This window comes from Trichomycterus rosablanca, chromosome 9, assembly GCF_030014385.1.
Source record: "Trichomycterus rosablanca isolate fTriRos1 chromosome 9, fTriRos1.hap1, whole genome shotgun sequence".
NCBI classification, from domain to species: domain Eukaryota; kingdom Metazoa; phylum Chordata; class Actinopteri; order Siluriformes; family Trichomycteridae; genus Trichomycterus; species Trichomycterus rosablanca.
In genome coordinates, this window is record NC_085996.1 from 19016538 (window position 1) to 19030640 (window position 14103).

General features: G+C 36.2%; 1 protein-coding gene across 1 annotated transcript; it reads right to left on the reverse strand.

The window, feature by feature from the left end:
- Positions 1 to 725: 725 nt before the first annotated feature.
- LOC134319939 (P-selectin-like) lies at positions 726 to 8900 on the reverse strand. Its single transcript, XM_063001219.1, has 13 exons — positions 8555 to 8900; positions 8293 to 8400; positions 7872 to 8063; positions 7118 to 7309; positions 6742 to 6921; positions 4809 to 4994; positions 4473 to 4652; positions 3146 to 3331; positions 2425 to 2604; positions 2180 to 2302; positions 1968 to 1986; positions 1795 to 1876; positions 726 to 977 (listed from the first exon to the last, which is right to left on the reverse strand). Exons 1-12 carry the CDS (start codon positions 8883 to 8885, stop codon positions 1816 to 1818), a joined length of 1938 nt encoding a protein of 645 aa, XP_062857289.1. The 5' UTR covers positions 8886 to 8900; the 3' UTR covers positions 726 to 977; positions 1795 to 1815.
- Between the last annotated feature and the right edge of the window lie 5203 nt (positions 8901 to 14103).

Consider the following 14103-nt stretch of genomic DNA (forward strand, 5'->3'; position numbering starts at 1 on the left):
ATTCCACAAAAAGAACATCATACCAACAGTCTCGTATTATTTACAGTGTCGTAAATAAAAAAACATGAATGCAGATCTCTAGAAATCCTGATGACAATTGTCAGTTTATCACTTTATATCACTAATATAAAGCTTATGCACTGGATTTATTCAGCAAGACTACAATCCAAAACATGAGTACGAGTCCATTTCTGACTGATTTAAAAGAAATAAAATTAGAGGTTTGGAGTGGCTTAGTTAAATACTGTTGCAAGACCATAAATGTGCAATTCATTCTCAAAATATATGTTATTATTAAACTGATGAATTAGACTGACCACTATTTTTCAACAATGTTTTTTCTTTATTAAATTAAACAATCATTTTAAAACGTTATTTTACATTTACTAAGGTTATTTTTATCTTACATAACATTTTGTTAGAAACATTTAAAGTTTGACATGTTTGAAAAATTCAGAAGGGGGCTGAATAGAACAGTACAGAAAAAATTGAAATGTCATAAATGCTATGCAATAAGTGCATGCAAACTTTTGACTTTCACTGGATGTTCTAAACTACTTTTTATCATTTAATAACCACACAAAAAAACTGAATTATAATTTCAAAATTTATTGACAACTCACATTTAAAGGATGAATGACATTAAAAGTTATACATTTACAAAAATAAATCATTTATTTATTTCAAATGAATACAGTCCCTGACAAAATATACATAATACCAGAGATCACCGTAAAGTGAAAAACTTTCACTTTAAAAAGCACAGAGCAATATGTTCAATAAATTAATAATAACTGCTTCCATTGGGAAGAAGGCAATAGGATAAATAATTAGAAATGTCCAGAAAAAAATCCATTAAATAATACATAGTACTGATGGCAGAGGATCAACCTCATTTCATTTGCTCATCTATGATCACATTTATTTACTTAAAAACTGGTACAGTAGTGTCGGTAATGTGCAGGTTTGGTAGAGCCCTGTGACAAGAAAATAAAAATAATTTTAGTTGACTAAACCTTTGTAATGTAAGAAACACATGTAATTTCTTTGTACGTTACTAATGTTTCTAGAACATTTGTTTTTATGTGAGTCTGCAAATCAAGGTTTTGTCATAAAATCATGCAGCAGCCTGCAAATGATATGCAATTCCTCTGCTTTACCACCAGATAAGGGTACAAATTCATGCTGAAAAAGTGGTGGCACTGAAGGAGATTCATAAATAAATGAACAAATGTTGTGCAATAGGGAATTCGGGGTTCAAATCTTAAAGTGCTGTCCACACAGACATGATTGGCTAGTGATATATAAATATATATATTTCTGGTTCCTCATATACATATACTGGTTCATTAGCCATAACATTAAAACCACCTCCTTGTTTCTACACTCACTGTCCATTTTATCAGCTCCACTTACCATATAGAAGCACTTTGTAGTTCTACAATTACTGACTGTAGTCCATCTGTTTCTCTGCATGCTTTGTTAGCCCTACAGCCCTGGACTACAGTCAGTAATTGTAGAACTACAAAGTGCTTCTATATGGTAAGTGGAGCTGATAAAATGGACAGTGAGTGTAGAAACAAGGAGTTGGTTTAAATGTTATGGCTGATCAGTGTATATGTATTGTACAGTATATTATATATGTACTGTATATGTATGTATTATGTGCCCATTAAAGCTTTTTATGCAGATTCAGGTGTTCTCTACTAAAGATAGTATTTGTTTATATGAAATGTTGCATAAGCCATATTGTAGACATTGCAGACATTAAAACACCCAAGATTATGTACTTACATAGTTTCCAGTCTTGTAGGCCTATATTAGACTGTCTGTGCTGGTCTTATATACCTGGTGTGGAACTTCAATGTCCGAGCTACTGAAAAACAAAAAGTAATAATAGGTAAGCCTCACAGCCCAACATAAGAACAGTCAACACAAATTTAAATAGAAGTAAAATAAAAATTTACCTGATATCAAATTGGTTAGCTGTGGAAAAAAAACAACAACTTTAGATTCAAAGTAAATATTTATTAAAATATTTACATTTTTTAAATAAATGACAGTTTAAAGGTATGATGTTAAAAAGTACTAAATGATTAAGTGCTGGAAATTAAATAAATGTGATATTAGAGTAATTGTACTGAAAAAAGCAGGAAGGCCAGTGGGCTAATTTTCTCACCTTTCCGCTGTCTGAGTTTCTTTAGAATCCACAAAACCATAGCAAGGCTGGAAAAAGCAGCAGTGCCTCCAGCAGCCACTGTTAATTTACTTATCAAGGACGGACTCAAAGAGCTAGAAACAACTAGAAGACACAAATTCAAATAAATTAAATAGTACTAATAAAAGATCAACAGGCTCTGTATTCTATATGTTACTATAATATTTGACAAATATTTAATATAAGGTTTAGGCTAATTATTTTACCTTTGCATGTAGGCACCTCTCCGGACCAGTTACCATTAAGGTTGCATGTTAGTGTTTCGTAACCATGTAGCTGGTAGCCATTATGACAGCTGAAGGAACATGAAGTGCTAAAGACAGCTTCTTCTGAGGAACAGTTGATGAAGCCTTTTTCTGGTTCCTCAAGGTATGGGCATGTCACTGCTATAAAGTGAAAACACAATACTTTTATGAAAGCTGTTTCTTTGTTGCAATGTTTTATGGTTTTTATACACAGACTTTACCAATAGAGAAAAGCAAGGTTAATCAATTCCAGTCCTAGACAGTGGGAGTTCAACAAATGTTGGGGCAGTTTTTGAACTAATTAATTGTACTAATATCCACCTTCATTAGTAGAAGTGATTATTGGGCATATATATTATTATACCTATGCATTGGGGAATGTCCGTGCTCCATTCTCCTTTCTCTGTGCACTGGAGGTTGAATTCTCCTAGCAGGATAAAGCCCTCATCACAGGTGAAGCTGCACGTAGAGCCCATAGTAAGGGTTTGGTCAAAACAAAACATGGCGCCATCTTGAGGAGACGAGAGAGCTGGGCACTTAACCTCTGTGAACATAGCAACAAATAATAAACATTACTAAAAATTTACAAAAATAAGACACCTAATATAACTCATCAGTTAACTACTAGATCTAGTAGATTAAAAAAGGAACATAACTGAAGAGTGCTAGAGCACTGAAGTACCTGTGCAGCTGGGGACGGCTGTGCTCCATTCTTCTGTCTCTGTGCACTGTACCCTTGTAGCCCCCTGAAGCTTAAACCCTTCTTCACAGCTGAAGCTGCAAGATGAGTTGACTGTGAGGTCATCTAATCCCCTGGTGCACTCAGAGTTGAGGTGAGCGTGCTGTTCTGGCAAATTGCACCTGATAGCTAAGTAAATATACATGTTTATTAATTACTTAAAGGACTTTGTGTTTTTGTAACATTTTTATTAAGTTAAGTTTTTAGTGGTTTTTAATTGTATTTATTTCTATTTATTATTTTTTTAATGCATTTTCTCCCCATTTTCCTCCCGATTTAGCACACTCAATTTTGTCTTCTGCTGCTGCGAGATACCAGATTGCATCCGAGGAGAGCACGTCGCTGTACACGCCTCTTACGACACGTGCACAGCCCTCCTCTTCTCGCCCCTGCTTTCTGCACAGGCGTCTTTTCCGCCAATCAGGGTCCTTACACAGCGTATGAAGACCCACCCACCCATACATAGTCCGACCCTCACCCTGCAGATACGGTGGCCAATTAGTATCTGCTGCGAGCACTGCCAATTGTGCCCGCCAGATGGCGCCCAGCCGACCAGAGGCAACACCGAGTTTCGAACCGAGGAGTTCAGAAACTTGGTGCTGGTGTGCAAGCGGAATATCCCGCTGCGCCACCTGGGCACCCTAGTGTTTTTAAATTTTAAGTAAAAATGCAAAAGAGCAAAATAAGTTTTGCTTCTTACCCTCACAATAAGGCATTTCCTGGCTCCATTCTCCTGTCTCTGTGCACTCTACCCTCGTAGCCCCCTGCAGCTTAAACCCTTCTTCACAGCTGAAGCTGCAAGATGAGTTGACTGTGAGGTCATCTGATCCCCTGGTGCACTCAGAGTTGAGGTGAGCTTGCTGTTCTGGCAAACTGCACCTGATAGCTGAGTAAATAAACATGTTTATTAATTACTTAAAGGACTTTGTGTTTTTTTTATCTAAGTAAACATGCAAAATACCAAAATAAGGTTTGCTTCTTACCCTCACAATAAGGCATTTCCTGGCTCCATTCTCCTGTCACTGTGCACTCTACCCTCGTAGCCCCCTGCAGCTTAAACCCTTCTTCACAGCTGAAGCTGCAAGATGAGTTGACTGTGAGCTCATCTGATCCCCCGGTGCACTCAGAGTTAAGGTGAACTTGCTGTTCTGGCAAATTGCACCTGATAGCTAAGTAAATAACACTTTTGTTAATTACTTAAAGCACTCAATGTTTTTTTTAATCTAAGTAAACTTGCATGATAAAGAGCAAAATATATTTTACTTCTTACCCTCACAATAAGGTGTTTCCTGGCTCCACTCTGCTGTTTTGTTGCAGGTCATTTCTGTTGCACCCTGAAGACGGAACCCAGCATCACAGCTGAAGCTGCACACGCTCTCATAACTGAACTTATCACCACTACAGCTCATCCTTCCATTCACTGGCTCCTTAGGTGCAGAACAACGAACCGCTGTGAAGAAAAAATGGAAGAGGGTTAGGTCGATGAACCCAATGTATGCTTGAAAAGTCAATAAATATGGTGGCTCATGCTGACTTTATGGTTAATACAAAGAAAGTTTCAGCTTTGTAACAAAAACCTAAAAGCATATGCATGTCACTTTCTTACCTTCACAGATGGGCTGCGAGTCGCTCCAGTGTCCTGATTCGTCACAAATCAGCTGGCTGGAGCCTGTTAGTGTGTAGCCTTCCTCACAGCTAAATTCACAGGAGGACAGGTAGCTGTAGTCTCCTAATGAATGATCACACTGCATGGTCCCATGAAGTGGGATTTCCAGCTCAGAACACTGGACGACTGTGAATACAGCGACCAAAATGAAGATGCATATGGGTTAACTAGACCACATAAAGCAAGCTGTTTACCATCATATAAAAAAGAAAACATTTTATGGGTATGTAATTTTATATATTAAAGCTGTAGAATGTATGTAATAATGTTAAAAGGTATTAAAGTCGATTTATAGGCAATATTAAAGTCAATTTATCTTCACATACCCTATTTCTGATTGCTTTTGGTGCAAAAGCACCCATAAACATAGGAACAAGGCAAGAACACCCCCTAAAAATTCACCAATCCAATGCAGGGCACCACATGTTCACTAATGTACTTACATACACTAGGTGGACAAAAGTATTGGGACACCAATTGTAATTACTGAATTCATGTGTTTCAGCCACAACAATTGCCAACAGGTGTAATAAATCAATTATATAAAGGAAATTATATGCTTCCAACTTTGTAGCAACAGTTGTGCACAAAGCAAGGTCTATAAAGACATAAAAAAGCTTGGTTTAAAGAAATTCTAATGGCCTACACAGAGCCTTAACATCAGCCCCAGTGAACATTTTTAAATGAACTGGAACATTAATTGAGGCTTTCTTGATCAACATTAGTGCCCAGCCATACAAATGCTGTTGTGACGGAATGGGCCACAAATTCCCACAGACATAACTCAAAGTCTTGTAAAAAGCCCTCTCAAAAGAGTGACTGTTGTTATAGCTGAAATGATTTAATGTCATTTGTTTTTGCAGTGGGGTGTCCAACAAGCTCATGATCAGGTGTCCAAATACTTTTGGCCATATAGTGTACACTTAGAATAGCCAACCCATCTACTGCATATTTTTGGGAGCTGGAGTAAAACCCATATACAGAGTGAAAACTAACAAGAAAAGGAGGTGAGGTTCAAACCCAGGTCCACAGCACCCATACTACCCGCTGAGCTACTGTGCCACCAAGAGCTTAAAACAATATTGTGCATTATGCATATCCTTTAATAAGCAGAGGAAGTATATCATTTAAACACTTCTTTTTTTTTTAATGAGTGGCGTAGTCACACAGCTGGTAGAATGAGTGCTGCACAACAATATGGATCCTGGAGGCCCGAGTTTAATCCTTACCTCTGATCACTGTAAAGTAATATGAGTGGTTTAAGTATTTTAGTTTAGCAGTTTTCCCTGTGTACTTCAATTATATCACACCTCCAAAATCTTGCAAAACCTGGCTGTTCTAAATTGCTCTTGGGTAGAAAGAAGTTGAAATATGTGAGTTGGTTGCTCTGTAAAGAATTGGTGACTTATTTAGGGAGTGTTTTTAATATTGTGCCAATTGTTTCTGGGTGGTAATGGATCTACCACAATCATAAACACTTGCAGTGAATAATGGGTTTCCGACATAATTACAAAAACACTCTTTGAAACTACACACATAATAAAGATGTGGTTTGACAGAGCCAAAGAGCAACAGTGTCCTCTGTACCTGTGCAGCTGGGGACGGCTGTGCTCCATTCTCCTGTCTCTGTGCACTGTACCCTCGTAGCCCCCTGCAGCTTAAACCCTTTTTCACAGCTGAAGCTGCAAGATGAGTTGACTGTGAGGTCATCTGATCCCCCGGTGCACTCAGAGTTAAGGTGAGCTTGCTGTTCTGGTAAATTGCACCTGATAGCTGAGTAAATAAACACTTCTGTTAAAAACTTAAAGCACTCTATTTTTCTTAATATAAGTCAACTTGCATGATAAAGAGCAAAATATATTTCACTTCTTACCCTCACAATAAGGTGTTTCCTGGCTCCACTCTGCAGTTTTAGTGCAGGTAATTTCTGTTGCACCCTGAAGACGGAACCCAGCATCACAGCTGAAGCTGCACATGCTCTCATAACTGAACTTATCACCACTACAGCTCATCCTTCCATTCACTGGCTCCTTAGGTGCAGAACAACGAACCGCTGTGAAAAATAGATGGAAGAAGGTTAGGTCGAAGAACACAAAGTTAGGTTGATGGACACTAGCACATGTTACTTGTACAGTGCATGTTTAACATGTTACATATACATGTTAATAAATGACATTAAATATGGTGGAGAAAGTTTCAGTTTTGTAACAAAATCACTTTATGGACCTTAAAGCATGTCACTTTCGTACCTTCACAGATGGGCTGCGAGTCGCTCCAGTGTCCTGATTCATCACAAATCAGCTGGCTGGAGCTAGAGCCTGTTAGTGTGTAGCCTTCCTCACAGCTAAACTGACAGGATGACAGGTAGCTGTAGTCTCCTAATGAATGATCACACTGCATGGTCCCATGAAGTGGGATTTCCAGCTCCGAACACTGGACGACTGTGAATACAACGACCAAAACAAAAATGTATATGATTAAACTTTACCAAATTAAGCAAAATCTGCTCCATAAAATAAAGAAAAAATATATAGGCATGTAATTTTTATATTAAAGAATGTAAGTTTTGATTTTGAAAATAAAAGCAGTAACATTGTTACAGTCTAATGAAAAATAATCCTTTAAAATTTGTTGTTTTGTGCTACGGCAAGTTGCTCTGAAATGTTTAATTTAATAATGCAACTAGGCTGACACCAGAAAAAAGTTTTTTAGCTTGACATATACTACTTATTCATTTTACCATTTATTTATCTTCAGTAGCACTTTTTTCAGTTGCAGTTGACCCAGAACCACTATTGCTGTGCTGCACATGCATAGCTGTGTCAACTGTCCACTCCTTGCCACAAATCAATATAACAAGAGATTTCTCTGAAGGTTAAATGTAATTACAATTATATGTTATTGCCAAAAGATGTTTTTAAAATGAAAACATGTACATACTGCATATTTTAATATCTAAACATTTGTATGCAATTCCAAAATGACAAGATTTATGCCACTTACGTTTACAGACTGGGGGTTTGTTGGACCAGGACGTTACAGCTTCACACCATGTCATTTGTAAGCCGACTAATTGGTAGCCCTTTTCACAGGAGTACTCACATCGGGAATCATAAGAGAACTCTCCATTAGGATGGACACAGACAACACTGCCTTGCTCAGGATTAAATATGTCCTTTTGGTCACATTTGATAACTGCAGACAAGAAATTAGATCACATAAAATCATTATATTATATATATACACATGTAGAGAGGAAAAAGCATAAAATGACTCTATTATTATGCTGCAAAGTACAAGAAAAATGAGAATTTTAATAAAGCAATTTAGTAGTTTGCTGGTGGTAGTAGAACTAAATAATTAAAGACCTTGGTTTTGGGAAAGGATATGGGATAAGGATAAGGAAAACTTTGATGTCACTCACCATGCTCACACTTGTCCCCATAAAAGCCCTCAAAACATTCACACCGATGACTGTTGATGGTCTCAACACACTCCCCATGAGGGCTGCAGGATTCGCTCGTACAGGATGCTGAAAGAGAGAACGGTTTTATATATATGTGTGGGTATAAATGTGCATATTTTATATATATGTCTTATCATTTTGGTATATTCTGCCATCAAACATTTTTAAACTAAACCCAATTTGTTCAATTTACATTTCATGGTTTGTAATGGTTACATACCTGTGTAGCAAAGTGCAGTCTTCTTTTTCTGGCAGGACTCATCATTCCACATGCCCTCATCCTTTCCCCTCTTGATGTAAATTTCCACACAGTCCTCATTGTTGCGTCCATTATTGGGCTCCCCCTTTGCCCAGTTTTCTGCCTCCGCTGTCAGGTGCTTGTCGGTTCCTACCCAGGTCCAAGTATTGTTAATCTTGCGAATCCCAATCCAATAGTATCCAGATTTTCTGGGAAGGATACTGTTTAGGTGGTTGATCTCGTCATGGTTTTGAATGGCCACCATGTCTGTATAGTGCTTTCTACACCAATTCCGGGACTGGCTCCAGTTCATAGTATGGTTCGAGTAATGATAGGACCAGCCTTCGACTCCTGCCCATGCAGTTAGCACTGTGTTAGGATGAAAAGATGTTTAATAAAGGTTTCTTCAGCACAACATTACAGTGCTACAGTAATACACATAATATTGCAATATGGCTATCATTGGTTAAAATAATTACTTACCTAAAAAGAAAACAATAAAAGAGAAGGTTCTAAGTTTCTGGAAGATTTCCTGTAAGAATCAAACAAGACAACTCTCAGTTAACATTTTAAAACTATAAAAAATAATTGCAATAATGGATCACAGTATTACAACTACATTGCATGTGCTTACCATTTTAACTCTTTTCCTAAAGGTAATTCTTGTCTCTCTGTATGATCTCTGTATCAGTATACTAGATGTGTGTTTATTAGATGCTCGTATGCTTCTAAGCTCTGAGCTGCTGAGATGCTGTGTTTAAATAGATGGCACACCTCCGGCCTGATCTGTGTTGATTCTTCCCGGAATCCTGAGGTAACACGGACCACTAAGAGTTTTGGAATTCCTCTCTCTCTGTGGAAGTGCCCTTTACTGACCCAGAGTTAAAGTTTTTTTTTTGAACAGGAAAGTTTAAACAGGAATGAACAGGAAGCTTATCGGGAAGTTTGCTTTTCTATTCATGGTAATTTCAACATGAACAGTATGACCATAATAACAATTTTATAAGGCCATTAAAACACACACACACACACACACACACACAACAAAAGCAGTATCTAGAAAGGCTCTGTTTTATATAGGACAGCGCACATAAGAAAATACAAATTTATTTGTATCTTAAAAGATACAAAAAATGCCAGGACACAATTAATAATACCTTTTATTCAGTTTGAATTCTGTGGATATTTACAAATTAGACTCACGTCCCCACCTTGTGTTCTTATTACTTCAATCAGCCTAACAGTTTTAAATGTTATCAAGAATATATCATGAAACAGTCAAGAACCTTCCAGGACGTGGTGGAAAAAGGAAAAACCTAGAAAAGAAATCATGTACAACATCCAAAGAACTTTGGGCTGAGCTGGAGATATATGGATTGATAGTTTCAATCTGTAATATGCATCGCTCACTGAACTAAAAAGGGCTCTTTAGGCAAAGGCCAAAGGGGACCCCACTGCTTAAGGAAAAGCAAAGCAAAAAAGAGCAACTGAATTTTGCCCAAATCTACACAGACAAACATTAATCCTTCGGGAAAATCTGTAGAGAGATCAAACCAAACTCTTTGGTAATGCATACCAGCTTTATTTTTATAATCAATTAAATAAAGCATGTAAAGAAAAGTGCACCCTATAGTGAAACATGGTGAAGGATTTACAATGTTTTGGGGCTGCTTTGCTGCCTCAAGAACACAAGGCCTTGAGCATGATACAGAAACAGTGAAATCAGTAGATCATCACAGCATTGTAGACCATAATGTGCTCCCAAGTGTAAGAAAACTAGGTTTCAAACTAGGTGAATCAAACAAAATAAATGGGACCCACAGAAGAATAATGTCCCAAAGTACACTTCCAAAAGTACATAAGAAAAAGAACAAAATGGACTGTTTTGAACTGGCCAGAAAAAAGTCTTGATCTTAATTGGAAAGAGCTAAAATCTGCTATTGAAAAAAAGCCCTGCAAACAATCAAGAGTTTGAGAGACCAGCAGACAGGTGCAAGAAGCTCACAGATGGCTACAAAAGATGTTTGGCGGCTGTCAATGTTGCAATCAGTTATTAAGAAAGGGTGCCTTTAATCCTGTGCACATACTGTATATCTGCAGACGGTTATTTTAAAAAGCGGACAGACAATGTCCCAAGGACAAACATGCCCTTTATTGTGTGCATTCTATTGGAAAGAAGATAGTTTGACTTATTTGAACCTTTTGGGTTTTTCCCACTCACAGAATAATCAAGGATTGAAAAAAGTGGCATGTTTTCTTTCACCCTTGGCCCACACTAGCTTCCTTTCATCTAAAAAAAAATTTCCTCTCTAGGCGTTTTAAATCAGAACATAATAGAAAATCGAAATTTCATTAAAAAGGAGGTTTGCACATCAGTACTCCAAACAAAACTTTACTAAATATGAACATATCAATATTTGAACATATAATATGTGAGCAAATCATCTACATGACTGTATTTATCGATTTACTTGCATTATGAGTATGTAATAACTAACAATTAGACCTACCTCTTAATGTCCAATCTTGCTATTAATTACATCTGTATGGCAGTATTTAACCATTTTAAAATGCTTTTGTATTTAACTAGAGATCACCTATCAACAGATATTATATCACCCCTTTCTACATACATATACATCGCTATGCCAGAAAAAAAAACAGGATGCAGGAAAGGATGTGGGATACAAACATTCCAGGAACCAGACCAAACATATGCAAAAAAAAATCATAACATAAATATAAAACTGAACATAAAACTATGTTTTTTCCAGACATGACAACAGAATTTAGTTTTTTAACTTTCAATTGACAATATATAGATAGGTTATGGTCAAAGTATGATTGCTTTTATCTGGCCTGTTGGTTTTTTCAGAAAAAAAAAAAAACGTACAAGTGGAATACTTATGCACCATGATGCCACTCTGTGAATTACACTGTGAATTAGCCAAAATATGCACAGCTTATTAACTTTTATGTTTCTCTTTGACCATGTATCTGGTTAGAACAATTAAAAATGAATAAAAATAACAATTAAACCCTCTTAACTCACCTCTTAATGCAATTGTTTGATTTAGATAGATAGATAGACAGACAGACAGACAGACAGACAGACAGACAGACAGACAGACAGACAGACAGATAGATACTTTATTGATCCTTTGCAGGAAATCTCTTTGTTACAGCAGCTCACATCAGACACCAAACAACTTCTTACATACATACAACATTCACTAACTATAAAAACAAGCAATAAAAATTCACAGTAAGATTCTCTGTACATGTAAACACTAGTCTTATGGTGCATGCATAGCATACAAATATGTAGATGTTTATTAGGTATTTATATGTAAACATTGGTCTTATGGTGCATGCATAGCATACAAAATGTAGGTATTTATTATAAATTATTATGAGTTGTTGAACAGTCTGATTTACAAACCCAATTTCTGAAAAGGTTGGGACATTTTGTAAAATGCAGTAAGAAATGACTAATGAACTTTCTGATTTAATGCCTGCAACACACTGAAAAAAGTTGCTGCAAGTAAAAAGATAAAGAATAATCAGCTTACATCATTCCACAATAAGCAGGTAAACTAGTAAAAGATAAAGAATAATCAGGTTACATCATTCCACAATAAGCAGGTGAACTAGTAAAAGATAAAGAATAATCAGGTTACATCATTCCACAATAAGCAGGTGAACTAGTAAAAGATAAAGAATAATCAGCTTACATCATTCCACAATAAGAAGGTGAACTAGTAAAAGATAAAGAATAATCAGCTTACATCATTCCACAATAAGCAGGTGAACCAGTAAAAGATAAAGAAAAATCAGCTTACATCATTCCACAATAAGCAGGTGAACCAGTAAAAGATAAAGAATAATCAGCTTACATCATTCCACAATAAGCAGGTGAACCAGTAAAAGATAAAGAATAATCAGCTTACATCATTCCACAATAAGCAGGTGAACTAGTAAAAGATAAATAATAATCAGCTTACATCATTCCACAATAAGAAGGTGAACTAGTAAAAGATAAAGAATAATCAGCTTACATCATTCCACAATAAGCAGGGGAACTAGTAAAAGATAAAGAATAATCAGCTTACATCATTCCACAATAAGAAGGTGAACTAGTAAAAGATAAAGAATAATCAGCTTACATCATTCCACAATAAGCAGGTGAACCAGTAAAAGATAAAGAATAATCAGCTTCCATCATTCCACAATAAGCAGGTGAACTAGTAAAAGATAAAGAATAATCAGTTTACATCATTCCACAATAAGCAGGTGAACTAGTAAAATATAAAGAATAATCAGGTTACATCATTCCACAATAAGCAAGAAAACTAGTAAAAGGTAAATACATGATTGGGCATAAAAGAAGGATGCAGCAAAAATGACATAAATAAAGTGACAAACCTTCTGAGATTTGTCCATATTAAACACAACAATTATTTGATCACATGTTGTGGAGGTCCTGCCCAATAAAAAGGACCATAGCCATGGAAAAAATATATTTTTTAATATAAACAGTTAATGAAAATGGAGGCTTATGGCCAATAAAATTCTAATCTCCATAGTCAAGCATGAAGGTGGGTCAGTAATAATATGTGCTGGCCAGTTTAAACTGAATGACTGGCATCATGGAATTGTGTCAGCTGAAGTTGCTTGTATGTATCAAAAACACCTTTTTCTGTTTACCAAGACTTTTTAAGGTATATTTCCATGCAATTGTAAACACGTCACCCATAATACCTTTTAACACGAGGACAACAGAGTTGATGTAAAACATAGAGGATTAGTATTTTAGCATGGCCAGATCAGAGCCCTGCTCTTTTCAAGGTGTAAAATTCCTCCTGACAATTGTCTGATCACCAGTTAAAGAAGGCATTAAAAGTGGTTCTATTAGACAGTAAATACAGGACTTACAAAACCTGTTCAGCCTAGACTGTAATTAATTACTGTGTTAAATAAAAGCACAGTAATTATTGTGTATTAGTTTATGCTGGACTTGTCTGTGTATTAGTTTAGGCTGAACTATCACTTGGAAAAATATTATATAACACATTCCAAAGTTTAGAAACTAAGCATATAAGCTTTAAATGTAAATGTATGTTCCAAAAGCAATCTTTTTTGAGTTTATCTTTTCCTTAGTTTCTCGTTTCCTTTTACTTAAGCCATAATATGTCAATTATTGTCTAATAGTTACAGGAATTTATTATTTAGGTCATTAACATTCTATTATTAATAGTTGTGTTGGCTACTGCAGTAGTGCTGGCTTCCGTAGTGGGAAAGTCCACATGCCTAGTGCACGGGGAAAGTTTGTTGAGGAAAGAGAGGAAGGAAGATAAACGACAGAAGGGAAAGAAAGTAATTACTTATTTGAATAGAATAGTATAAGATCAGAAGGTCAGCATGAGTAAATGTAAAGTCAATATTACTTACCATAATTTCCCATCAGAAAACAACTGAGAGCTTTAATCCAGTCAGGTCATAAGTTTTATTGGTTACTAACCAGTTTAATT

Bases quoted from the DNA above. Each gene is read 5' to 3' on its own strand.
- LOC134319939 (XM_063001219.1), bottom strand. From the start codon at position 8,885: ATGAACTGGAGCCAGTCCCGGAATTGGTGTAGAAAGCACTATACAGAC. The intron at 6,922-7,117 runs GTACGAAAGTGA...TATTTTTCACAG, and splicing joins CTCGCAGCCCATCTGTGAAG to CGGTTCGTTGTTCTGCACCT. The intron at 2,303-2,424 runs GTAAAATAATTA...TGTGTCTTCTAG, and splicing joins AGAGGTGCCTACATGCAAAG to TTGTTTCTAGCTCTTTGAGT.